Source organism: Trachurus japonicus, chromosome 16, assembly GCF_045865225.1.
Source record: "Trachurus japonicus isolate A0001 chromosome 16, Traja_1.0".
Taxonomy (NCBI): Eukaryota; Metazoa; Chordata; class Actinopteri; order Carangiformes; family Carangidae; genus Trachurus; species Trachurus japonicus.
Window position 1 is genome coordinate 13,191,057 of NC_140922.1, and position 27,206 is coordinate 13,218,262.

Consider the following 27,206-nt stretch of genomic DNA (forward strand, 5'->3'; position numbering starts at 1 on the left):
ACATCATTCTGCATAAAGTTCAGAAAGGTATACATTAGAAAGGCTATCACTGGCACAGGCCAATGTTTGAGAAATTTGTGTTTTATCATATCATTTAGTTTCTGTAGGTGTTGTCTTTAAAATTTCTTGGGTCACAGTTACATCTCTATTCCAGCAGCAGCTGTTTTTATTCATGAAGTATTAGACGAGCTAATACTTTAGGTTAGGTGTGTAATAGACAAAAGTGACACACAAACACTGGCATTTGGTAAAATAAGCCTCAGTCACAGCAGTAATGACTGTAATGAGATGCCGCAACCTTGATGGTCAATCTGCTGCTTTTGTGACTGATCAGGTTTTCTTTAGCTTCTCAATTCATTTATAGATTTTCCTTTTCAGTTCCTAAATTTTCTTCTTAAACCCTGTCTTTACCTACAGATTCCTTTTTTATATTTTTGTGCAGCTCCTTCTTATATTTTAAAATTCAGACTTCAGCTTCGTTTCCACAGAGATGAGCAAAAGCAACAGCTGGATAGTCAACACTCTGACGCAAATGGAAAATGTTTTTACAATCAAAATCAAGCACCCGTCAGCGCAGCTTGGTTTTTTAAGATCCGTAGTTAGCTGGTGTGATGGGTCCGGTTCCCAGACACCCCCCTTGGTGCTGAAGTTGTGTCCTGAATCAGGAAGTGGGGTGAGGGGTTGATGCTGCTGGGGTAGAGGGGAGGGTGTTCAGCTTGGTTGCATTGGAGTTTCATCTAAGCCAAAATACCCAGAGGAGAATAACAGAAACAGTCCAGACTGAGCACAGACACTGTTGTTCCTTGTTCCTTTCTGTTGCATCATTTATTCATGACACAGGATTATACAGCATTAAATTTGGGCTGTTTAAGATACAGTGAGCACAGTGTAGCAAACTGCTCTCGCTGGCTAAAAGATAATCCCTGGGCTTTGCTGTAAGATTAGCATACGCTTTAACAGCTTAATGATGGATGAAAGAGACATAGTAATTAAACTTTGTACTTGTTAAAAAAAAGTTTCTGAACATGCCTGTAAATACAAGTCATATCCGCTGTGAAAATACAAAAAAATAAAGCCTCTTATTCGCAATTTTATTCAATCATAACTTGACCTTAATTATGAAAAAAAAATAGCATATATATATATAGCATGTAACTTTGCTCTGCTGTGTAAAGTAAAATTAGTTGTGCGTGTGTGTGTGCGTGTGTGTGTGTGCAGCAACGTGTGTTAAAAGAGAGGGAGTTTGTAGAAGATAGAGTGAAAGAAAGCAAGAGAGAGTGAGAGAGAGCAAGCTAATATTAATAGCCTCACTGACAGTAAGTGTTGGGTTTAGCACTCTGCGTTCAACCCGGTACAAGGGGAAGTCGGGAGGGGAAGTGAGAAAAAGACACAGCAACTTGATATACTGTCCCACCACTGTATTACTGACCACATTATCCACCATGCTACTGTCTGTAGGCCATTTTGAACCATGAATCAAATCACACCTTCCCTACAATCAGGCAGTACAGCACCAGAAAACTTCAGCTTCAGGTGCTCAACAGTCATTTTTATACAAGGTGGATTTGGTTTTTGGTGTTGTTCACTTCACCTGCTGAGCACGAGACAGTCCAGTGTAAGAGAAGTGACGCTGACAGTGTGTTATTTACTCTGTTGCGCATTGTGAGGTGTTAGATTTGGACTGTTTTAAACATGGGCATTTTTGAGGGGAAGATGTTGCATGTTGGTGCAGATTCTGTGTTTTTTCTCCAGAAATTGAGCAACGTCGGGCAGTTCTTTGGTTTTACTTTTAGCTGTTCCACATTGTGCCAAAGCAGGAGCTGGAAGTGATGCTAGAATATCCACAAAGTGGCCCCAGTAATAGATCAATCAGATATTTGCATCCACATACTAATTTAGATTTTTTTTTTTTTTTTTTTTTGCAGATGTCCATTTATTTGAGGGAAATCCTGTGGTCAGTGTGTGTGTGTGTGTGTGTGTGTGTGTGTGTGTGTGCGCCCTTACCCACGGTTATAACTGGTTTAGCGACAGATTGGAGGTTTTCGAGATGATCACCACTTCCCCCTTTCCCTAAAGACACTGCATGTACCCGACTCAGCTGTTCTCACATCTGTTTCACTGAAACAAATGTGTTTCTGCATCTTTCATCAGGGAGTGGCACATTTCATCTGTGCACTCTTAAGTCTTTATAAGGTCAGACTGGACTTTTGAACTGGCTTTAGATCAGTACTGGCCAGTGGAACAGGTTTGTAACCCTCTCCGTGCACCACTGCTGCCCCCCAATGGTGGAAACCATGTTTGACCACTTTGTTGCTGGCATTGCAGAAGGTCAAATAAGGGTATTTTCTTTATTTTAGGTGTTATATTGATAAAAGCACAGCACAACAGTGATGGCAAAATTACCATCTGAGGTCACGTCAGCGCTGTCTCATCTTAAACATGAGAAACAACAGGATGAAGAAAGGACAAACAAAGGGGAGAGGGGGGGGTGAAAGAGGAGAGAGGAAAAGGAGGAGGGAGACTGAGAGGTTATTATGCAGGTGGCAGATATAATTAGTTGGTCGTTGGGCAGATTTGCATGTTTTCACAAAAGGGAAGTAGCTGTGTGTGTTTCTGTGTGTGTGTGCGTGCATGCTTGTCAGAGAGAGAGAGAGAGAAAAAAACAGAAAAGAAAAGGGGGGCAGCAAAAAAGTTGTTTTACAGTTTGTGGTTTCAGCCGAATTAAAAGGCTTTTATATTGAGATAATATTGGTGTATGATTAACAAAAACAAAACTACTATTACACACAGACACAATCATGTAGAAATGTGCACAACCCACACACACACAAGCACTCTGTCCAAACCCTTTCAAAGTTTTCTCATTCCCATCTTTCCTACACCCTTTACACCCCTTTCTGCCAAAAAAAATCTCCATTCATTGTCTTTCATAAATAGTTTAAGACTCACTTTCTTTGTGTGGGGGACTGTCCCATTCAACCAGGAAGTGATGTGGTCGCTGTGATGAATGACACACAACATGAGACAGACCTCCCACGTAAACACCTTGAGTTAAATTTAGAACAAGCAAACACCGTGGGTCAGCCTACTCTATGCTCAACCACTAATTGGAAAGAGTGAATGATTGTGGGCTGTGAGCAAACTGTGAATAATTCAACTACGCCGTACAGTGTGTAGGCCCGCTCTGTGACCTGAAAACACTCAACCCCAACCTATCTAACACCCTGGGCATCCTCTTTCCCTCCCAAGTCATGCAGATTCTGATCATCTGTTTCATAAATGTCTTGTTCTGCTTCCGTCTGCTGCTTCTTGTCTCTGTCTTGACACAGAATTCAAAGTCAGCCTGACTTACTGTTGTTTATCTGTGTATCTTCCTGTTTCAGATATCAGGATGTCAAAGCCAGTAGAGGTTGAGAAAGTAGGGGCTGACTCACCACTGGAGGGCACAGGTAAGATGCAAAAAACATCCACATGTTGGGTTCAAATATATTTAATATAAAAGGGTATCCGTGCCTGACGCCGTATGTCGCATTGGCGCTCGAAGACACAATTGATTTCTCACTTTTTCCTTTCACTCCCACACAGATTCTGAGCGGAATGGACCTGAATCAAATCACCAGGTACATCTGAATCCTCTGATTATTACGTTTTATCTACGGTTCACGACTGCAAATTGTGTTTTATTCTTTTTATTATCTATCATTTTATTAGTTGTCTTATATATTTTTTTGTTTTTTTGTATATAGCTTAGATAGTGTCTCTCTCATTGCCAGCTTTCCTTTTTGACTTGTCCTTTTGTCCGTTTTTTATTTATGAAACACTTTGACAAGTGATATGAGAAGTGGCATTCAAATAACATTTTATAAATTGGTTGATTTCAGAATTTAATGAAACTGTGAAAATCTATTAATTTCTCAGATGACACGGTGACATCTTCAAACAGCTTGTCTCTGTTTGATAAACAGTCGAAAGAAAAAATCCAAAGATAACTCAGTTTGCTGTGATACATAACAGAGAAAGAAAATCTGAACAGTTGAAACAGTGGGGAAAAAATCAGTTAATCAAAAAATCAAATAAAATTGTATTAACAAAAAAAATCTGTTCTAATTAGACAATAAAACAGAAAGCATTTGAAGTTTTTTAGGCAGTGATTTCTAATATGAAGTTATGTCTGTTTCTTCTCTTCTATGACTCAGTCAATGAAAGTCAATCCCTTTCCACTGTCACCAACCCTGAGCAGCAGCAAGGTGAGTGTGTGTGTGTGTGTGTGTGTGTGTGTGTGTGCGTGTGTGTGTGTGTGTTTCTTTATACTGAACTGCCTGTGCATGTCTAGGCCCATGTTTGTGCATCTTTTGTATCTTAACATCACACAATAGGGTTCCTTGACAGTATAGCTGCCTCAGCTTTGTGTTCATTTCTGTGCACTGAATTGCTCTTTTGTCGCGTTCGACGTTGAGGTTCATAATGTGTCGACTCTTCGCTCGGTCTCCAATGTAAACAGACTCACAAAGAGCAGAGAGTATGATGGCACTCTCCCCTGAAATAAATCTATAATGCTACAACACACCAAACAGTGAAATCCTCCTCATTTGCATACCACGGGAGATATGTAAATCAGTAAGCTGGAGGACTCCCCACCACCACCACCGCTAGTTCAAACATGCCTGATCCTGGGAAAATAAGGTCATACGTTTACGCAGGGAAAAGAGAGAGTAGTAGTAGTAGACTAGATGTTCTGAGACACTTCTCTGATCAGCTTATGAGCCTTATTTGTAATTTCACATAAACTTAGAACAACCAACACTGCCTATCATGACCTTAACCACTCAGGTAAGACAATATACTTGTTGCTGTATGCTTCTAATTGGCCTTTTTGACCAGTTCATGTTTGATATTGTTTCTTCATTTAGTTCAGGTACGCTTTGTGCAATTTTATTATTCATTACATTGAAAAAGGAGAGTAAATGAGCAGGAGAGTAACAGAAATGTTTTGAATATACTGTATGTATGTTTATTTAAATCAATATTCCTCGACTTTTTTGTTCCTGTTTCTCCAGAATAAGATGGAGGAGTGTGGTGAGATGTCCCCGGCCCTTCCTCCCTCTCACGGCCCGACCCCCTCACAGACAGCTCTGCAACATACACAGCTCATGCTGACCGGCTCCCAACTAGCAGGGGTAAGACGGACTTATTACATGTACAGACACACACACACACACACACACATTTTGCTTTGCTTTTACCTTGCTTGCTTCTCTTGTGCTTCTTTTTGAACACTTTGTTTCCTTTCTTGTCTTCTCCTGCCCATTTCTTTTCTCCCTTCTCCCTTATATTTCCATTTTCTCCTCTCCTCTCCTCCTCTCCTCTCCTCTCCTCTCCTCTCCTCTCCTCTCCTCTGCTCTCCTCTCCTCTCCTCTCCTCTCCTCTCCTCTCCTCTCCACTCCTCTCCTATCCTTCTCCTCGCCAGTTGACAGCTCTGTTGCCAGCGCAGCAGCAGCTGTTGCTGCAGCAGGCTCAGGCGCAGCTCCTGGCTGCAGCTGTGCAGCAGTCCAATGCAGCCCATGCCGCTCACGCTGCCCACGCAGCCGTCCAAGCCAATCAGCAAGCTCAGGCAGCCGCAGCAGCAAATCAGCAAGCCCAGCAGCAGCAGCAGCAGCAGCAGCAGGCAGGACAGACGGGTCAGCAGGCTCAGTCGCAGTCCCAGGGACAGGGACAGAGCACACAGGAACAGACAGCCCAAAGTGTCCCTGTCCCACCTCCTCCACCCCAGCTTACCCTGTCCCAGCCAATCCAACTGACCGCCCAGGTACTGACTGCCGATCGAAGCCACCTCCCTGTTGAGCAGGTTGATGTAGGAAACAGTATCGAGCCACGGAACAACTGTTGTTGCATGTGTGTCGTATGTTTTCTGATTCACAGTTTCCACCTTACATGAAGACACACATTTTCCCTTTCTTTTCTTCGTGTTATTCGATAACAAAGTTTTTCCTCTCAGCTCTATGGTTTCTGTACATCCAAGCCTTCTCCTCTCCTCGGCGGTAGATAACATACTAACACACTTTGTGTCACGGGGCCCTCTGTCTTTTCATATTAAGCATTTATGAACTCATGCATTCTCTCTTGACTACACAGGACATCCAGCAGTTGCTGCAGCTTCAACAGTTAGTGCTGGTGCCCGGCCACTCGCTCCCATCTCCTGCCCAGTTCCTCCTCCAACAGCCACAGCAGGCTCAGCAAGGTGGGACCCCTCTCCCATCACACCATGACAATGTCTGTAAACATACTAAAAATTGTTTTTGTCATAAGAACCGCTGATAATGTTCTTTTTTTTGCCTCTCAGGACTCCTATCGACACCAAATCTTATTCCGCTACCTCAGCAAAACCAAGGGAGCCTGCTGTCTGCTCAGACTAGAATGGGGCTCCAAGCACAGGTATGAGGAAACTCTCAAGCTTTAGTCAGTGGAAAAGGACAGCCCAGTCCTGACACCCGTCATAAACAAACTTCTTCCTCTCACACTCTTTCTCTCTCACTCTCACTTTCATTCTTCTGACGTTGCACCTGCTGCAGAGAGATAAGAGTATGGATGTGAGCGGAGGCGTGACCACGATGCCCTCAGTGACCCCTCACCCTGAGGAGCCCAGTGACCTGGAGGAGCTGGAACAGTTTGCCCGCACTTTTAAACAGAGACGCATCAAACTGGGCTTCACACAGGTACGGAGAGAAACATGCAGGTTACAGCAGTGCTGGATGTTTCCTGTTCACAGACGTGTTTGGACTTGTCCACAACTTCCTTCTTTCATCTGCCCTATCAGGGAGACGTAGGCTTGGCCATGGGGAAGCTGTACGGCAACGACTTCAGCCAGACAACCATCTCCCGCTTCGAAGCCCTCAATTTGAGCTTTAAGAACATGTGCAAGCTGAAGCCACTGCTGGAGAAGTGGCTCAATGATGCAGGTAAGCTACCGTTGAAATAACGCCACTCTACGTGTTTACAGCATCTAAATATATGAAGATAGAAATCATAATTAGTCTGACATTCAGTGTGTGTTTGTGTGTATGTTTCTGTTTGTTTTCTTCCTTCAGAGACCATGTCCATAGACAGCACCCTGCCCAGCCCCAGCTCCCTGTCCTCTCCCTCTCTGGGCTTCGAGGGGATGCCTGGTCGCCGCAGAAAGAAGAGAACCAGCATCGAGACGAATGTACGTGTGGCCCTGGAACGCGCATTCATGACGGTAAGAAAATTAACCATATAATCAAATTTTTTCATGTTTAAATTCATTAGGAATGTAAAAAGAAACCTTTACTCTTAAATGAACTCGGAGGCTTTAGTTGATTGATTTCAAAACAGCCATTTTCAGGGCAGATTGATGTGCTCGACGTTTTTTATGGAGTCACTACGATTTATGTCTTGGTGTTTTTGATGTTTTTAACGATGTACGGTAGCTTCAATTTAACACTGATGAAATAATCCTGAGTTCCCGTGTCCCTCTCCTCCTGCAGAACCAGAAGCCTACCTCAGAGGAGATCCTGCTGATCGCCGAGCAGCTCAACATGGAGAAGGAGGTGATCCGGGTCTGGTTCTGCAACCGCCGGCAGAAAGAGAAGCGCATCAATCCCTCCAGTGCCACCCCTCCCCTGCCCAGCCAGCCCCCCACTGCCCCACCGACGCACAAACCGCCCTGCTACAGCCCTCACATGGTAACTATCCAACCCCGACGTCCCTGATACACCTGATCACCCACCGTCTCCAGTCTGTGTCAAACACCTGAACCTGTCTCTCTGTCTCTCTGCCAGATGTCCAGCCAGCTGTCGCAGGCCGTTACCAGTCTCAGCAGCACAACAGTGACCACCATGTCCCCCGTCTGCCCCCTGACTTCCAGCCTCTCCTCCACCCACCCCTCCCTCACCTCAACCCACCCCTCTCTCAGCTCCGCCCCCTCCCCGGTGACTCCTCCTCCTCCTCCCCGCAGCACGGCTAGCCCAGCCACCCCCAGCCACAGCACACTCAATCTGAACACAGGGTAAGACGTCCACTGACTTACTTTACAGCAGGTGCGGTGAGGGCAGATTCAATGTCCATTTACGCTAATTATGAAGAAAGAAACTTACCAATGGGGAAATCTTTTCATTCTGGTATTCGGCTTTTGAAACCTCCTTCCTATGAACATTCAGAACAGTAAACATTTTGCGCTACATCCAACAATTTCTATGACTTTTTTACCTTCACGGCCACTTCTTGCAGCTGTTGGCCACGTGTTTGGAGGAGAGAAAATTGGCTGCGTTTGAACTTTCCCTCAAGTCCTATTTTTTTCTACTCTTTACACAAGAATTTTTGTCTCTGTTTGTGTGAACAAACAAGCGCAACACTACGAATGCCTTCCAGGAGAGATTGTCTGAAAAACGTGTGCCGTTATCGCATGCCTGCTCTCAGAAGGGCACTCTGCTTTAGAGTACGGCCATTCAGAGCAACGATAAACACACTAACCTCCCAGTGTAGTCAGTGCAACATGTCATACAAAGCAGTTCTTTACTAGCATCAGTTTTCTGGCTTCTCCTCCGTACAGATACAGTGGATGTGAGCTGAATTTAGTTTATAGTGTCGTTTGAAATGTTACACTTGAAAAATTCAAGAGCAGCATCTCTCTTCACCTGCTTTCTACGTATGAAATGATAGAGTGCTGTTAGGGATGATGTGTATCTTGAGGCAAACCCGGAAGTTAGCATCATCCTTATCACTTTGGCAAAAAGCTTAAGGGATTTTTCTACTGGGTTTTGGTTACTGCAGAAATAAGATGTGAGTCAAACAAACATTTATGATACTGACACATTTTGTTCAGCAAGATAATCTTTACAGATAAACACCAGTGTTATGATTTATGAGGCTTAAATCCAATAACCATAAGAAAATCTAGTGTCTATCAAGGCTATGAGCCTGAACCTGAACACGTATGACTTCAACATCACCCCTTCTTAATTTCAAACTTTGATTTAGAACACATACATTCTCTCCAAAAAGCCTTTTCCTTTTACAAAGTTAATAGTTTTCTTGCAAAAGAGTGTATATAAATGGTGGATTGGCTTTGTGACATCCTCTGCAGTCTAGCCACTTGTTGCTAACCAGTTTTTTTAAGACATGTAAAAGCTTAAAGAATTATGTCCTTGAATGAAACATGAAAATGTCTTGATCTTGTGTTAATCACAAACCTTATTTGGGATATTCAACAAGAACAAAAAAAACATTTAAAAAGCTCATAGACTTCAGCAGGAGCGAACCAGAGATGCTTAAAAAACGATGCTAATGTCTGGGTTGGGACCTTAATTCTGCAGTACTCTATCGCCCCCATTACAACTTCTCTAAATTATCCAAGGCTAGTTTCATAAGCAAAACCTACAAACCTACAAAACCGACTGTATCTGCTGGCTTTACAGCCAAGGTTTAGGAGAACTAGCCCTTTAAGTTTTTGCTCTTATTCTGAATCACAGTCATTTTCTCTTAAAATATCGTCATCCTCTGTGGCTACCACACCTGAATAAATGTAGGCAAAATATTTTAACACACACTGCACACAGTACCACCACACGCAACCACATATTTCCATAAACACACTTCACCATCTATACTGCACTGCACCATGCTCGGTTCACCTGCAGTTTGTAGTTAAGTAAATCGTTGTTACTCTTCACACACACACAGTAATTGTTTGTGTACACACACACGTGCACACACACACACACACACACTGATATCCCAGCAATGCCAGTGGGTGCCACTGCTTCCCCTGTGCAGCAGTGTATTCTAACCCTGTGTGTGTTTGTGTGTGTGGTTCTTGTGTTCACAGCTTATGGCGTATGGGTAAAAAGAACGGTGACGTGTCTAACTACATCACCGATTTTGCTGCAAACTTGAGGTGAATACGACAGAGACACACACATGCAGATCTCCAGTGTTGAATCATTTCTGTCCTGTTTTATTGATGCAGAGTTAATGATGTGATCTGTTTGTTTTCACATGTCTAACTTCTTTTTTATTCATGTAGTTTACACCTGTACAGCAAACTACTGTTTCTGTGTGCAGGGCTGAATTTGCCCTCTGTTTGTCTTTGCTGCCAAACCTGCTTTTTTTCTCACCTTTTCTCCTCTGCTTGTCTGTGTTCGTATATATGCTTGCACATGTATGGTGCTGCGTGTGTGTGTGTGTGTGTGTGTGCGTGTGTGTGACACAACAGGAACACTGTGATGGGAGTTAACACAGGGATGAACCAAGCCCTCCTCGGTAACAATCCCCTGGCCACTATCCAAGGTGTGTGTGAGAGAGACATTGAAAAGCAAACGGTTTTATCAGCAAACAGAGTATGATGCAGAGATTCTAGGTGGGGGTGGAGGTGAGGGTGGGGGTGTGAGTGGAGGTGTTCTTTATAATTTCACCTCCGGAAAAATCTATACAAAACACACAAAAACACCTCTAAGAGTTTTTTTTTAAGTTGTGTGCACAGGTGATATTTTCCTCCTCTGGTGCACAAACGTTAAACACTCCTACACACACATTAACACTTACACTCAGCTACACACTGTATGTGACAGACCCCCCCAACCCCCTCCCTCGCACACCTTCCTACACTTGAGAACAGTGGCTACAAGGATAACAGAAGAAAAAAAAGTGCACAATCCCACAGAAGTGACCACCCAACAGTCCTGACCGCCGTCAGCAGAGCTGGTTTTTTGATCATTCTTTGTGTTGATGAGGGGGAGAGGGAGAGAGAGAGGGGGGGGGGAGGGAAAGAGAGAGGGAGACGTGTGAAAAAGAGAAGTGTGATGGTGAGTAATACAGTTTCGCATGGCAGGTGAATCAAATCGTGCTGACTGGAGACACAGATGAATAGACAGCTGCGGGTGTTTGCTCATCCACAGTATGAAGCAGCCGAGGCCGAGAGAGACGTGCTACTTTATTTCTCTTGTGTCGCCATTGACATCCATGAATCCATCCCATCAAGTGTCTGTGTGTGAGTTACGTTATGTTACTGTGTGGGCTGTGTTTTTGTTTTTGTGTGCGTGTCTGTGCTGTCTCACTCATCTTTAACCTTTCATCTCCTCATTTCATCAACAGCCAAATGTGACGATTATTTAATAAATAAGAAAACAGCAACCGCCTTACAATGACACTATTTTATTAATGGTTTCTAATATATCAATTTGCTTGTTAAGGCTTTATAAATCATTTAGAAGTTATGATAGATAAAAAAAATAAATAAAGGCAATGACAGCGACATATTGGTTGCTAAATAGTGATCCCACATTTGTCTGTACTGTTAAGCCATATATTGTTTTGTTTTCTCCATCAACCAGATTTGTACCTGTCTGCTTTTCACACGACCTATTTGTTAAGTTACTAGCAATTAACCACCATCAGAGGCTTAATGGTCAAAAGTTTAAACTGGCAGATCAAAATGTGCCGTACTTATTAATCAAATGACCAGATTCATTTAAAGTGTGACAGGGACATTAATCTGTTGACCTGTGAATCTATTGCCATGGACTTTCCGGAAATTAAAATCCTTTTTTTTTTTATTACTATTATTACTGGTATTACTATATGGAACCTTTTACCAGTTGGTTATAATGGTAAAGGTTTAATGAGTAAGCATTAGCTTGACAAATAGTGAGCCTGCATCAATGAATGAAAACTGTTTTATAACTTGTTTATCATTACAAATAATTTGCTTATCCGTTATAAAGGTAGTCTTATGGTGAAGTGGTACCAAGGCAAAAAAGGTGCCAAAAACATTTTGACATGTTCTTCTGTGTTTCATTAAGCTGTTTTGTGGGATTTGGTTTTTTTTTTTGGTTTTTTTGTTTGTTTCTGTTTTATATATATATGTACCATGGATTTTCAATCATAACACATTCAAACCTTCAACAGTAAATGTTGATGGTTTAATGTTGATGTGAAACTCTGCTTCTCAGCAGTCACACACTAAGATCGATCTCAGAGGAGACACACATTATATTTCTTTACCAAAAGTTACCATGAGACCATTCACACCTAACAAAACCAAAATAAATCTCTTTGGCTGTTGTTATGCAATCTCAAATATTATGAGGTTGCATTCACATTTACTGTTGTCATAGTGAAAGAAGAAGCTGTGTTTGAAGCGGGTTTATAAGGGGGGGAAAAACAGCCTCAGTCATCAACCTTGTTTCCATAACAACAGCCCATTCATGTCCGCTTACCTTTTGCCGTGCTGTGTCTGATTCCACAAGATAAGCTTGCCACAGATATTAGACAATGTTGAATTATTACCACGTCTCTTTTTTAATCTCTGTTGGCGGGCTCAGTGTGGAGATGTGGTGGGGGTCACTCTGGGCTTTCTGTGGAAGAGTGAAAAGTTTCTCAACTGCCATTCAAGTGATTCCCCCCAGGGGGAAAAAAACACCAGTCAGGTGCACACACATCACTACTGACAGAATAAGATTTGTTTTGGCGCTTTATGGCCACTCCCTGGGTTTTCCATGTAAAGTAAACAGTGACGGTAACTCTCCACCTATTTCTATTGAATGCAACATGTCCAGGCACTTTTCTGTGGTTTGGCTCTGAACTGAAATGGCACATGTGAGTGGTGTGAGGGAGGCAGAAAGTTACTAGACCCAAATAAAACACTTAACTCCTAAAGAAACAACCCATTGAATGTGTTAAATATTATCTGTTAATGACAGATGTTGAAAAAACGGTCAGTTGAAAAACTAAAGCAGAGCGTACAAGTTTACAACAAGACTTATAACCTCTATATCTGATGGTCACTGTTCCTTTAACCTCTCTCTGTCTCTCCTCTGTCCCTCAGCCCTGGCAGCCAGTGGTGGCCAGCTGCCTCTTTCCAGTCTTGAGGGAGCCAGTAAGGTGTTGCTGGGGGCCTCTGGGGGCCAGGGAGGGAGCCTGGCCTCCTCCCTCTTCCTCAACCACCCCGCCCTCCTCCACATGGGCCAGAACCCCGGCGCTGGACTGCTCAGCGCCGCCGTAGCCAAAGCCTCCCAGCCCTCTCCCTTCCCCTCGGCCAGCAGCATCAGCCCCACCCCCTGCTCCCCTTCCCCCTGCTCCAGCCCCGCCTCTTCCTGCTCCTCCAGCGAAATGGCACACAGCCCGCCCTCTCTGGGCGGGGCCAAGATTGAGTGACCACGCCAAGGGCCAATCAGAGAGGAGGAGGAAGGAGGAAACGAAAACCTCGCCTTTCACACCAAAGCTATCTCTTTCTCTCTCTCTCTCTCTTGCGCTCTTCTTCCGTTATTTTTTTGCAATGGCTCTCTCTCTCCGTCTCTCCCAGTCTTTCGATGCCAAAAATACACAGAATGAAAGAGGAGAGAGGGAGGGAAAGAAGTGAAAGAGGGGAGAAGGGGGAAAAGGGGAAGATTGAAACCAAAAATCTTTATCTATCAAAGCAGATGGAGAGGAGGCAACGTGGGACCTTTTTGTCAATAACGTGTGATATCGACATGGCACCTCTCCACTCTTTCTCTCTGAAGGAAAACAAACCAATGACTCTTTAACGAAGAGACAGCAGAGATGCATGTCGAAGTGCATAAACCAAAAATGACAAAAGATAACTTTACTTTGTGACAAAGGAATGGCGGCAAGGACAAACCAACAGTGGAGAGGAGGACTGTGGTTACGTTTTCTTTCTTTTTTTAAGTATAATTTTGAAAAGCTGCGGGTCTGAAGGAAGAGGAGTAGGGAGGATAAGTTTAAACCAAAAATTTACCTGAGGAGGAGGCGGAGGAGGAATACACAATGACAAAAAAAAGAAAAAAAAAACGTCAACCATACCAAAATCCCAAATACCAAAAATACGGAGAGAAAAGCTTTATTCAAAGGACGTGTAAATACTGAAGCTATCCAGGACCAGGACTCTACTGCTACTGCTACTACTGCTTACACACAAACACACACACATGCACATCAAGAGCCAAACCCATCCTGCCATTCACTCATCCTGTCTGTGTCCGCTCATGTGTCTCTCATAGGTTTTCATCCTAGATGTTTTGGATCATTTTGTAAAAGCCCGACAATGAGGTCAAAGCTTGTGATTGCCAGTACTGCTGTATCTTCATGCGTCATTAGTCTCTTTACCTACCTCTGGTTCTGAGAGCATAGAAAAGCTTTCCTCTGTCCTTTTTTATTTACAATTTCTCCTCACAGAGTCTTGTTATTCAGTATCAATTTTTTTACACTTTGTGAAGTACAGTTGGAAATTGTTTTCTTTTATTTTTATTATCATTATTTATTAGTGCCATTTTACAGTCCAGCTCCTATTTATTGTTACAACATTTTTTTGGTTTTGTTTTTTTGGTTTTACCGAGCGGGATTGAAATCATCATCATTGTCATCATCTTTATCTTCATAGTATACATTTGTGTCATCGACGTGCATTTTGTCTTGAATGTGACTGTTCTGCAGGAACAGAGACGATGTAGGTGAAAAGACGCTTGTCTCAGTCCTCACCAAGTGCCAGTAGATCCTAAATGGAGTTGGCACTCTGCGAGTTGATTTCAAGGTGTGAATGAATTTATTAAGACCTAAACATGTGGCATTTTGTGCTTTTAATCAGACCACTCTTTTTCTTAACTCTTAAAGATAACCCATTATCAATGAGTCCATGGCTAAATGAACATGCCCTGGAAACTTCACACACTGAAAATGACGTTTGTTAAGAGTGGCGACCATTTTGAAAGTATGAAATAGGGCTGTGATTGGAGATTTGAAGTAATAACTATTGAGACTGAAGGCTAAATAAGTCAATAAAGCCAAGTTTAGTCACAGCTGGCTCTCATTCCTGCCTCGTCAATCAGCATAGTCGCCTCAACACCTGTCTGTCTAGACATGTTTACTGATATTTGTCTGTTTCCATCATCACTCCATCAGTCACATTTCACTGTCATTTTCCACCTCAGACTGCCATTAATTCTCAAATAGAAACCAAAGCATTCTCAAGGCCGGCCTCGTCTTTAAGGGCCGCAGCCCAGACATACGAACACAATAAAGACACCGAGGGGGTGGGGTGCGGTGGGGAGGCTGAGGACAGGACATTACCACTGGAAGCCCCCCACCTCCCTCCCTGGTGTAATCCCCTCCACCTGGCCCGTCGAAAAAACCCACGGGGGAAGCTTTATTTAGGGAACTGATCCTTTACTCCGAACCCCCAGAAAGAAGGGTAAACGCTGGGACAGGCGAGGGAGGAACACACTGTAGTGAGAGGGAGCAGGTGTCACACTTTTTGTAAGAGGATACCAAAAATAAACCCAAACCAAAAAAAACACACACACACACGCACACACACATACACGAACACAACCCAAGGAATGACAGAAGCAAACCAAAAAGAACCCAAACCAAATGTGGCTGGAGGGAGGAGGGAAGGAGGACAAAGTGCAGGCGTGCAAAGAGATGAGGGCGTTGCATCGCTCTGTCTGTCTGTCTGTCTGCCTGTCTGTCTGTTAGCTTTAGGGCTGCAGCATTCGCCCCACTCTGAAACTGTGTAGCATGGATAGAGAGATAAATAAGACAGGCAGATAGACAGGCGAGCAGAAGCAGGACAGACAATTCCTCCCCTCCTCTGCCTCTCCAGCTCAGCTCTCTGGTCCTGGATGGAGCTAAACGCAAATGACCTCACTGAACTGAAATCTTCTAAAAAAAAAAATCTGTTTTTATTTTTCTGTTGGTTGGTTCTGATTGTTTTATCTCTGCTGTGTCTCTTGATGCCGTTTTATGTACTGTACTTTAGTGCTTATTACTCATTTGGGATAACGTACTCGCTTACTTACTACAAGAGCTCCTTATTTTTTTCGTAGTCGTGCTAGAGATTTTTATCAGGTGGTTGGAAAAAATACTGTGAAAATTTAGCTTCCAGATTTTTATTAGATAAAGAAACAGACTGTCTTGGCAGAAAAAAGACAAACACAAAAAGCCAAAAACAAAGAGTTGAATAGCAAACCTTAAAAATGCCAAACCAAATACTGAACTAAACCAAACACATGTAGAGAGGAACGGGAACTGCCTTCTCTGCATGAGGGCAAAGAAATGGGTTAGTGTCAGTTTGCCTGAGGTGGAAACGTGTGTTTTTCTGTATATAAGTGTCAAAGGGACGACAGGACAAAAGGAAAAAAAAAGCAGAACAGGCACTGCAGTGATGACACTGATGCAGAATAATACACTCAGAAACAGCCTCGGTCAAGCTGACGGCTCGCGAGTTGGACGTAAATGTATCCAAAGAATATTTGGTTTGGTCCACACCAGAAAAAACAGTCGACACACGAGAATCGTTTCACGAACCAAACTTTAGATGTGGGGTTTGCACCTTAAAGGTGAAACCTTTTCTCCACATTGACTCTTAGACGGAATGTATCTGTTAGTGCTTCTATAGATTTTGTAGAAAAAAGATCTATGTTCTACTGCTTACTTATCGCTAATGTATTAAAATGAAAAAAACTTACAAAAAAGACTTTGAGAAAAACAAAGATCCTAAAAAAAAAAAACATTGATGATAATAACTTGATTTTAGACCAAAAATTTTAACTATCTCTCTTTGGACTTTTTATTTGTCCTTATTAATGATGATTTAGACTTTTGATTGTACTATTTATTCAGGTAGGGTTGATTTATTCGCTTGTTGTCTTTTTTTGTCTTGCTATTTATTTGTTAATTTATTTCTAGAGGTGCTTTTTTCATATTCTGGGACATGTTTGTGATGTTTTTTTTATTATTATTATTTGTTTGTTTTTTTGCCCCTCGCTGAAGTTCTTTCTTACCTCTTTAAACCAAATAATACAAGAGATGCAACCTCGGGTCCTGTGGGGATCTGGCTGATTTAACGTTCGGCCATAAAGATGTTCTCTTCTTCCCTGAGACGACAGCCGTCTTAAAGGGGAGGGGAAGCTCACAGTAGTGAGAGGCAGCACTGTGTGGACGAACACCGTGAATTTGGTATTAGTTTTCCGGACACACACTTTGCCTTTGTGTCTCCTGGTAATGAGACCAAAGAAAAGAGGCAAGTTGAAATTCTGTTTCAAAGCATAAATATGATTTATGTGTGGAAAAAAACTGCCTGAGTTACAGCATGAGGTGCTCTCGGAGGCACAGTGCTGCTTCTGTTCTCTATATTTTCTCCACAGGGAGAACACACTGAAAGCTTTACAGCTACACAACCAAAAAACACAAAAGAAGAAGAAGATCAACTGGGGCAAAGACTGAAGTTTTTTACATGATAGAGAGGAAAGAAGGAGGCAAAAGAGAAAGAGGGCGATTTTGGATTCCCAGCCGTAAATTGCCCTCTAACTTCTCAGTTTGTCTCTGTGTCTCTTTTTTTATGTTTCTGTATCTCTTTTTTTTTATTTGTTTGTTTCTACTTCTCTGTCAGTTTTGTTTCGGCTTTTTTCTCCATCCACTGTAGGGTGTAAAAGAGAGATAGTTCATCATATACCTCATATTCTTTGATGATAAACCAAATAGATGAATGCTTTAAAATGCGGGGTTCAAGTGGGGATCAGGGTACCAGGACGGTACGTGTGGACGGTGTGTTGGTGTGGCCGGGAGCAGACACAGTTGTGCCACGTCAAAGGCTGTTGAACTAATGGAGGTAAACACAGAGGCTCAGCATCGATCTGGGAAGTAACAGATCATTGAATAGATTGTGACTTTTCACCATTGGGCTCAGAAGGTGCCATTTAAGGTCAAAAGGCCAGACTGCTCCTGTGCGCACACACACACACACACATATACACACACATACACACAAACACACACACCTTGTCCCCCTGGAATACACCCCCGCTGTCTGTGCTGAGCTTTGAACACAGCCCTCTCCTCATGTCTGACCCTCGCTGCTTCCTCCCTGTCCGACGTGGACACTGGGCTTAAAGCTGCTCTTTGGCACAGATCTAGGATCAGACCTGGATCCATTTTGGCTCAAAGGAGGAAAAAAAAGCTTTTAGTTTTGTGCCTCAGAGCAACTTTATCACCGAGGTCGCTGAGCCCTCTCTCGCCTTTAGGTCTTTATTGCCTGATGAGTGGGCACATTGACCATTTGATGTCCACGTGTATCAGGGAGCGCCGCGGGGCAGGTAACCGGGGAACGGCTGAGACCGAGGTTGCTAGGTGACGCATCCAGACACTTCTCACCACCGTGTTTGTTGAGCAAGTGGATGTAGAAGGGAGAAGTGAGGCGCGTCATTTAGACCGGGGGAAACTGAAGCGGAGATGCACTTTTCTCAGGGCCTCTGGGTTTCAAGGGACTTGCAGGTGTCGGGTTCAGGTCTCGGTGGTGGGGATACCCCCTTAGTGAATGATACCAAAGTCAATGCCCTGCCACGGGATCCAGCACGACACACACGCTCCCCCAAAACCCTGACGTCCACCTGAGTGCTCAGAAACTCCACTTTCCTCCATATAGATGACCTGCCAGCATCACGCATACATACTGCTTCTTTCTCCGCTCACAGTTACATCCTCTCTGCACAAAGGTAGCTTTAAATCAAACTCGTCGTCCCTGTAAATGAGGGAAACCTCAGTGACCAACGAGTTAAAATAAAGGTTTAAATAAAGGACACTCCCATACTGTATCTGCATGGTAAATATGAAGCTTACAGCAGCAGCCTGTTAGTGTAGCTTACTTGATTCAGAGGGAAACAGTGAGTCTGGCAACTTCAAACCACTGTGGCTTTTGTACAGATCAAATAAACAAGATGTAACAGTAGCCTACTGAGATGTAGAGATACTTGTGTCTTCAGAGTGACTGTAATGAGTCATCTTTGTCAGCAGCTCTTTACACCGGAGCTCCACTCACTGGTGACTGAACGCACCACTGAACGACACACAGCCTGGTTAAAAGCTCGTCGGAAAGATTATTAGAAAATGATCACTTTGCAAATAGTAGGCTGCTCGGCTGATAAACAGAACTTAGCAGTGAACATCACAGCGTTGTCAATGGAAATGAGTTTCCTTCCTGCTGTTCACACTGAGGTGCGTTTGAACACCAACGTGAGCGCACAGCTCAGAAAAACAAGTGAACAAACTGCACAGTCAGTGACTACACATATCTGAGGGGAGCAAACAGATTTGAATCAGCAAAGTGATTCATAATTTCCAGTTCATCTAGATAAAGCGAGGGTTAGCTGTTTCCAGTCTCTTATGCTAAGCTCAGGTAAAGCAGCTCCCGGCCACGGCTTCATATTTACCACATATAGATACGAGACAGAAGAGAGTGAATTCAAATATTCCCTCATAATGTGGAACTTTTCCTTTAAAATGCATGAATCAGTGTTTGAACCTGATTGATATCAGATGGAAAAGAGCAGATAAGTGAAGCCACGAGAGGTGTAACTGTGGTTGGAGAACAAGCGAGGAAGGAAAAACAACCAGCTGCCACTTCTTCCTTCACCCACTCTCATCCACACATACACACTCCTCCTCTATCTCTTTTTCTCTTTCTCTCTCTCTTTCTTTCTGTCTCTCTTCTACAATACAGCTTTAGTCCAAAGGTTCTCCAGCAACACAGCAAAGCGAGTCAGATGTTAAAGAATAAAACCAAAGAGCTCTAACTTGACCTTCTCTTCAACACAAAGCCTCCACTGCATCCTTCACTCCTCTCTCCCCCACCCCTCCGTCTGCTCTCCCTTAACTCCTCTGTCACCTAGCGAGCCGGTCTTTGAAGCATCAGCTATCCAAAGGGAAATAATAATAATGATAATTAAGATGATGATGATGATGAAATGTATATTTTTAAGTATTTGTCATTGGAAAAATAATCTTAAGCTTCTCATAATTATGATGATCATGATGATGGCGACGACGATGATGATGATGATGATGATAATGAAGTTTCTCTTGGTATCTTTGTAGCTGTTCTGATCCTTCTTAAGTTCTTGTCCTTTCTGCTCGTGCTGCCAGAGTACTGCTTAACTCCCATCAGGCCACCCACCCACCCACCCACCCTACCTACCCCGACCTGCCCAACCCCACCACCCTTTTCATTTAGTTTACCCCAATGTTTGGTCCTAACGTCTAACTGTCTGACCTTTACCCCTGGGTGTTTGTCTATGTGTGTGTGTGTGTGTGTGTGTGTGTGTGCGTGTGCGTGCGTGCGTGCATGTGTGTGTGTGTGCTGGCAAACACTGACAAGGGGAAGTTTTAGATTTTCTCTGGAAGTGGTGTCTTGTTGTTTGCTGTTGAAGAGGGGAGGGCTTCAGGCAATCGCATGTCCACCTGTGAGTGAGCGTGTGGTGTGTGTGTGTGTGTGTGTGTGTGTGTGTGTGTGTGTGTGTCTCTGTGCGTGACTCGGTGGGTGGGGGTTGCTGGAAAATGGGAAGGGTGTGGTTCAGGCTGCAGCAATTTGCAAAAAAAAAAAAAAAACAGACAAACAGTTCTTTGGACAGCAACAAGCCCCCCCCCACACACACAACCTGTAACGTCAACTGTAACGTACTGTTTGCCAACTTCCTAGTACATGTAGCTTTAATTCCCCCCCGTCACAACAGTCAGCCAGTTTCCTTGTGTGTGTGTGTGTGTGTGTGTGTGTGTGTGTGTGTGTGTCATCTCTCCTCCTTATGTGTCTTCCACCCTGTACGCGTCTCCCCTTCACCCATAACCTCCCACCCCCCCCCCCCCCCCCCTCCCCTCCTGTCTCCCACTCTCTTCTCCCTTGTGGTAGCAAAGTTAGCCTTTTAGTGTATTTATCTTGAAAAACAAAAAAAAAGAAAAAGAACTCTGCTTGTTCATTGTACAGTGTTGTTCATTTTAAGTCATTTTTGTAACTGAAAGTGTTTCATTCATCCAAATAAAACAGGAGACAAAAACTGTACAGACGACCCCCCCAGCCCCCGCTGCTCCTCCCTGCCTCTTGTCTTGTTTCAGCTCGACTCTGCTGCACACACGCGTTTTCATGTTGAACCACAGGTTTCACTTGGTTCGGATCAATCTCATCATCCGCCAAACAGGAAATGTGCCTCAGCTTGTCGTGCTGGGTTTTAACCAGAGGAGGGCGCTGTTAGACTTCACATCTCTCCCTACTGAGGCCACATCAAACTCTACTGATGCTCCCGTTGCTCTTTGACCCCCCCTCGGGTAGCTACGGAGGACCACAACTGCCATGATAAAACTGGACAATAAAAAGATGGATTACATTACTGGTAAAATGATGCATAAATAGATATTTAAAACAGAGATTATAAAAATAATGTATTGATAAATATAGACTAATAACTAAATTAAGAGGGGCAATTGAAAACGTATTACAGTAACTAATCATAGATCTAACCCTAATCCTAAATCAATAGATACACTGTTTAGAATAGAAATAAATAGTGAAATTCAAGAGGCTATTTGAAAATTCAGTTTTAAAAGAGAAACAAATATGTATATTTTTATTATCCTATCCTATCCTATTTGGTCATTTTATATGGATAATTAATTTGTAAAAGTTTTGTATTAATCTTTGGCTTTATTGTCCAGTTCATCAGAAGTTAAACTCAATAGAAAGGAGAAGGAAGTGAATAAGTGAAAAAGGACTTTACTTTACTGTAATAGAACAGTAGACTAGCAACAATAAAATGCACTGTCAGTAGCAGTGTAAATGAGCAGACAACAGTTAGTCCTTGGGCCAAGACCCAAAATGTCACATCTGTATCATCGGTATCACCTGGGAGGGCAAATTCTAGTTGTGATTTTTTTATTCCTATACACTCCTAGATTACAGTTTTTCTCAGTCGCTTTGGTGCTATTCTCAGATCAGAATGAAAGTTCTCATAACTATTAGTTCAACCTCCACAACATGTAGTCATTTGTCCACATCATAGTAGCAGTTTCTCCTTCCTCTGAACAAATTGCAAATGCTTTTGGACATGTATCAGTTGCTCTCATACAATTCTCTGCTGTTTTACAACATTATCGTTTGTTTATGTCATGTCAGTCAAAATGAACTATACTTTTGAACGCTGAATGGTCTTTCCCTATAAAACTAATAGTCCTCATTTCATTGCTTGAGTCATTACATACAAAATTCTTGAACTAGTTTTCAAAATCTGTCAAACTAGTTTTAAATTTTGGGAGAAGCACTGTGAATTCAATTATTCAAACATTTACAGTAAGGAACAATAGGTATGTATGGTATTGGACAGTAATTCAGCACTAAACAATCTGCACTGCTGTCATTGTGTCAGGCATTACTGTTAGATACAGTGGGACAAGAACTTTTTTACATTTACAGTTAGACTTACAGCTTCACTAGAGAACAGATTTACTGTGTTGTAATGTATTACAGCAACCACAGTAAAGATTTCCCATCTTTACAGTACGGTACTGTACTACAGCATTTTACAAGTAGGAAGCACTTTTACAGTATTGTACACTACAGTAATAATGGTTGATGCAGTAGCCTACATGTACTGTACATTACTGTAATTTTACTCTGCATCACATAGGATTACAAGACAACCTCACAGAGGTGGAAGAGACTGAGCCCATTACAAACAATGGCATAAGGTTGAAAGAGATACAATGTAAGGATGACATTACTGTATCTTTGGGAATATTGAATCTGTTTCAATCGCTACAATTGACAGAGTGATGTAGATGAAAATGTGACTGGAACGTCTGGATGTGCAGGAATGATTTACAGTACTCTATAGGTTCAGTTACTATATGTTTGTTGTAGATGACTGTAGTGTATTTTTCCTTTGAACAATGCTGTGAACAAATCAGAATTGCAAAGAGCATATGCAGTAGAAATGTGAAACATACATATTCAGTATCTCCACTAAATACAGTAATGTGTAACTTTACTGTAGTTTTCACATGGCTGTACAATAGTGTATAGTGCTGTCTTGAGCATTTTCAGGTAGTATCATCACTTTTTGCATTGGAAAACACTTAGAGAATAAAGTGTCCTAATGAAAACATGACAAAGCCATTTGACTATCTTGTTCATAAACGATGGTGTCAGGACTTCTCATTTTGACGACACTGACAGTTTCATTGACATGAGTACTTGCTTTTGAGGGATGGACAATCCATTTTGAGCAAGTGACGCGCTTTTGCAGGTCATCCACTAGGTTTTGCAGTTTGTGATAATTGTTCTGAGAAATGCACTAACTGTTGTGCAAATGTTAAGAGTGATGTGAGAAAAGCACCAAAGCGACTGAGAAAAACTGTAAGTTTTGATATGATAGACCTTGCTGACTGGCAGCTTTATAGTATTTATCACCTCTTAAAGTAATAAACTGTTGCTGTTCAAATAGATGGATGGATGGATGGATGGATGGATGGATGGATAGATAGATAGATAGATAGATAGATAGATAGATAGATAGATAGATAGATAGATAGATAGATAGATAGATAGATAGATAGATAGATAGATAGATAGATAGATAGATAGATAGATAGATAGATAGATGGTGCCGGCTCATAGAACAACCATGTGGTGTGCACATTAAAACACTGGATCCAGATATCAGTTCAGTCCTTTATTTTGGTAACTGAACAATGATGAACGCAGATCAAGAAAATGTGAATAAAATGGCCGTAGCCAGCTATGAGGTCACCGAGGTCCGGACCTCGGTAAAAATTTCAGCGAGAAAAAAATTGAAGACGCCACAGCCTAAATAGCATGATAACCATATTGGTCATCTTTTATTTTGAAATGACACACGGGAAGTTGATGTATCTAGTATAGTATGTATATTGATGTATGACAGGCGCCTTGGTTAAAACGTGTGTATGTGTGTGTGTGCATGGGGGTGCCGGTGTTGAGATCCTTTATCCACTAATGGAGAAACCTTAGAACAGTAGTGGTGAAAAGAAAGAAATCCGGAAGGGGCAAATACTTTTTCACTGCACTTTTTTTAATGGAGAGGGAACAATAGGCTACCTGATGTTCTCAGCTGTAAACGGTAGGTTAATAAAAGGCTGAAAACCACAGGACATTTCCTGCTAGTCAGCGGTATAAAGCTCAATCAGCCTCCTTTCATATCAAATCGGTCTATAATAATAATAATAAACTGCCCCATGTGTTCAGGCTAACAGTCCTCACTGCAGGCGACCCCAGTTCAAATCCCGCGCTGAGCGGCCCTATCCTGCGCGTCATTCCCTCCCATTTCCTGCCTTTCTCAACTATCCTGTAACCCACCCCCCCCCAGTCTATTTTATATAATTGTGGGTCATTTTGATGTAATGATGTACAGGTACTTGCTAACTACTAGCTAGAGGGGTCCAAAGTGAAGCATATTTTTTTGTCAATAATGTGAACATTTTCCACATGTTCACATACCCCCCACCACCCCCTCCGGACCTCACCAATTTCAAAACCCTGGCTACGGCCCTGGTTTTGAATGTGAAAGCCCTGTCAATTAAGTATTTTTTTTCTCAGGGCTTGAGGCAGCGGATAATCTAAGGTTCTTCCTTCAAGTTTCTTGGTCTGTTGCCTCACTGTACAGTACGAAGCTCAAGTTGCTCAGGCTCTCCCTCCAAGCCCAGATATTCTGCTGTAGGTAACAACATTGTGCACTCCGATCCATCATCTAAAATGGCATAGGTATCAAAGGTTTTTTCCTTGTTAGATAGTCACACTTTAACAACTTTGGGCCTTTCTCAAACGATATCTGGTGTTTGTCTCGCGCGCTCTCTTTTTTCACACTCCCTCGCTTGCCCTCGTATCGATCTGCATAGACTTGACAAAAACAGACGCTCTGACACCATGAAAATGAAACACTATAATTCCTGTGACAACTGGCCAAGGTAGTCCAGGTCAGTCCCACGTGTCAATCACAGGCTACAGAGGTTCAGGGAAACGCGTAGGCACGTGTATTACTGTAATATTATCATTGATGACGTATGACACGCATTGCCAGGAAAGGTCCGATCTGTCTGTTTAGACTGCAAACGTATTGGCAGATATCCGATTTGTATCTGATTTATTTCCACATATAACGGGGGCCTGAATCTGATCTGACAATATCCGATTCCATGCGTATGTGACAGTTGACGGGTCCTGTCACTATGCCTCCAATTGATCATGCGCCCTGGCTACTTGGCCAAAGGGATGTCCCTTTGGGTGACTGGCAAGCGCATGTGACTCTTACCCGGGAGGTGTGGGTTCAATCCCCGCCCGGGCCCTCTTCACCTTGCCACATGTATTTGTCCCGTTTACACGTTCATGTTACAGATCCGATCTGAGCCACTTGAGAGGAAAAAATCGGAATTGGGCCACTTGAACCATGCAGTGTAAAGACAGCCTTAGTTAGCCTTACTTGAGCCACTTCCAGATTCAGGAGGCTGTGATACAGGTGCCGCTCTGGCCTGTGGTTGTTGGGCCATAAAGTAAAGTCTGTAGATATCTTGGAGGCATTCTCTCCCACTGTGGCCTTTCTCCTTGCTCTCTCCCATCATGTTGCTGAACGGGTCATGGGTCCATTTTCCAGCATGGGTGGGAGCATGGCATCCGGCTCGAAGGACCATGAAAAAACTATGATGTGTGATGTCCAAAAAGAGTGTTAAATGACTTTGAATGTGTTATTGGCCGTCTGTGTTCTTTTTGGAATGAATGACAATCTGCCTATAGGGGAAAACAACAAAATGCGAAAAAAATATATAAAAAGCTGCTCCTATGAAAAGGCTATCATATTTTAATTTACTTATATTGACCCTAAAAACAATTTAGTATAGGTAAGGTTTTGCCCACTCAAGTGATACCGGTATCTGGTCTGGCCCAAGGACTAGGTTTCATGCTCAACATCCAGTTTGGATCAATGTGGCACTAATGTAACACTGGGTTATGTCAACTAGTACCCATGGGTAAAAAAAAACAAAAAAAACATTAAGTCACACAGGTCATCAAATCTATGCAGTTGATTTGACTAAGCACTTCTTGTGATCTTACACTATATGGTTATTCTAGCCCTAGTGTAGCAGAGTGAGACATCCTAAATGATCCTTTAATATGTAGTTTGGTACAACTGACAATAAACAGGAGATGTTTATGGTAAAACTTTAGCTTGTGTCCCCACTGGGCTAAACAGTCATATTTCATGGCTGCAATTATCTATCACTCCTCATCTTCTCTCCCTCTGCCTGAGTCAGGGGACATCTGTTAATTAACAAACAGCAGCGCATACATTTGGCTCTTTCTCTCGTCATCCTTCCTCATCCAGAAGTGTTGTGTGTGTTGTCTCCTCAACTGACTCTTTTGTTGTCTTCTTCCACATTCCTCGCCTCCTCTTCTTCCTCCTCCTCCTCTTCTTCCTCCTCCTCCTCCTCCTCCTCCTCCTCTCCCAGCTCATCACTCACTCTCTCGCTCTCTTGGTAACTGCCTCTCCTTCAGTCTGTCTCCCTCTCCCTCTTGCTCCCCCCTGCTGTGTGGCACAGTAGGTGGATGATTAGGTAGGATGCTGGAGTGTGTAAGTGTGACAGCTTTCAGACACCCACCTCCAAGTTGAGTCACGGACGGCGGTGGTGAGCATGTGATCCTATCACCAGGGTGACTCGGGTAGATCTCTGTTGCTGTGTTGTCACACTGAGATAGAATATTTTGTTCTTTTCCAAAGTGCAGACATTTCGGAGTTATCTGAAATTCAAATTGATGTTTCTATAAAATCCAAACTGTAACTTTGATTTCAAATTGTTCATTATATGTACTCTGTGATGAAATGTGATTAAGCACATTGACTTGGTATTGTTTTGCAGTGCTTTATTTGAGCATTTTCGTTTTATGTTACTACATCTTATTTTCAGTGTTTGAGAGGCACATGCTGTACTTTATGCTCCATTCATTGCCTGAAAGTGTCATTATTCAACCGTGTACAGCATAATGTCATTGCAATAGCTTTAAACATGAATACATCAGTATAGCAGTTAATATTTCCTTGTAATTGAGTGATTTCACATTGTATTGTTTTTTTTTTTGTTTTTTTTAAGGAAACGGTCTCAGCAGGGATGTAACCAGGATTTTAGAGACACCCAGTCCACCCCTATGCTAACTTCACCATGGGACAATTTGACCTGGTACCTTAAATAGTTTGGGTTTGTTTTCATATTTTACATTTATTTTTATTTTATTTTTTAATTTGGTCTTAATATGATGGTAGCTCTAACACTAATGCATTCAAATGTAGACAAATAGGAAAGTCAGACCAACAGCTTCATCAGTTTGACACACAAATGCACTGCAAATACTC

At 42.6% G+C, this 27,206-nt stretch overlaps 1 protein-coding gene across 4 annotated transcripts in view; it reads left to right on the forward strand.

Moving 5' to 3' along the window:
* Nucleotides 1-13,937, forward strand: part of pou2f2b (POU class 2 homeobox 2b) — a 39,336-nt gene extending 25,399 nt beyond the window's left edge. For 2 of the 4 annotated variants that reach the window (XM_085801652.1, XM_085801655.1), the window contains exons 2-15: nt 3,384-3,449; nt 3,586-3,620; nt 4,197-4,247; nt 5,058-5,177; nt 5,468-5,806; nt 6,133-6,238; nt 6,341-6,432; nt 6,570-6,713; nt 6,815-6,956; nt 7,086-7,234; nt 7,503-7,700; nt 7,797-8,023; nt 9,842-9,910; nt 12,839-13,937. In XM_085801652.1, coding sequence (XP_085657778.1) covers nt 3,384-3,449; nt 3,586-3,620; nt 4,197-4,247; nt 5,058-5,177; nt 5,468-5,806; nt 6,133-6,238; nt 6,341-6,432; nt 6,570-6,713; nt 6,815-6,956; nt 7,086-7,234; nt 7,503-7,700; nt 7,797-8,023; nt 9,842-9,910; nt 12,839-12,881 — 1,781 coding nt within the window. In that variant the 3' untranslated portion in view covers nt 12,882-13,937. Of the gene's footprint in view, nt 1-3,383; nt 3,450-3,585; nt 3,621-4,196; nt 4,248-5,057; nt 5,178-5,467; nt 5,807-6,132; nt 6,239-6,340; nt 6,433-6,569; nt 6,714-6,814; nt 6,957-7,085; nt 7,235-7,502; nt 7,701-7,796; nt 8,024-9,841; nt 9,911-10,228; nt 10,303-12,838 lie in introns of all 4 variants that reach the window. The other 2 variants (XM_085801651.1, XM_085801654.1) reach the window with 2 other exon arrangements.
* The last annotated feature ends 13,269 nt before the right edge of the window (nt 13,938-27,206 follow it).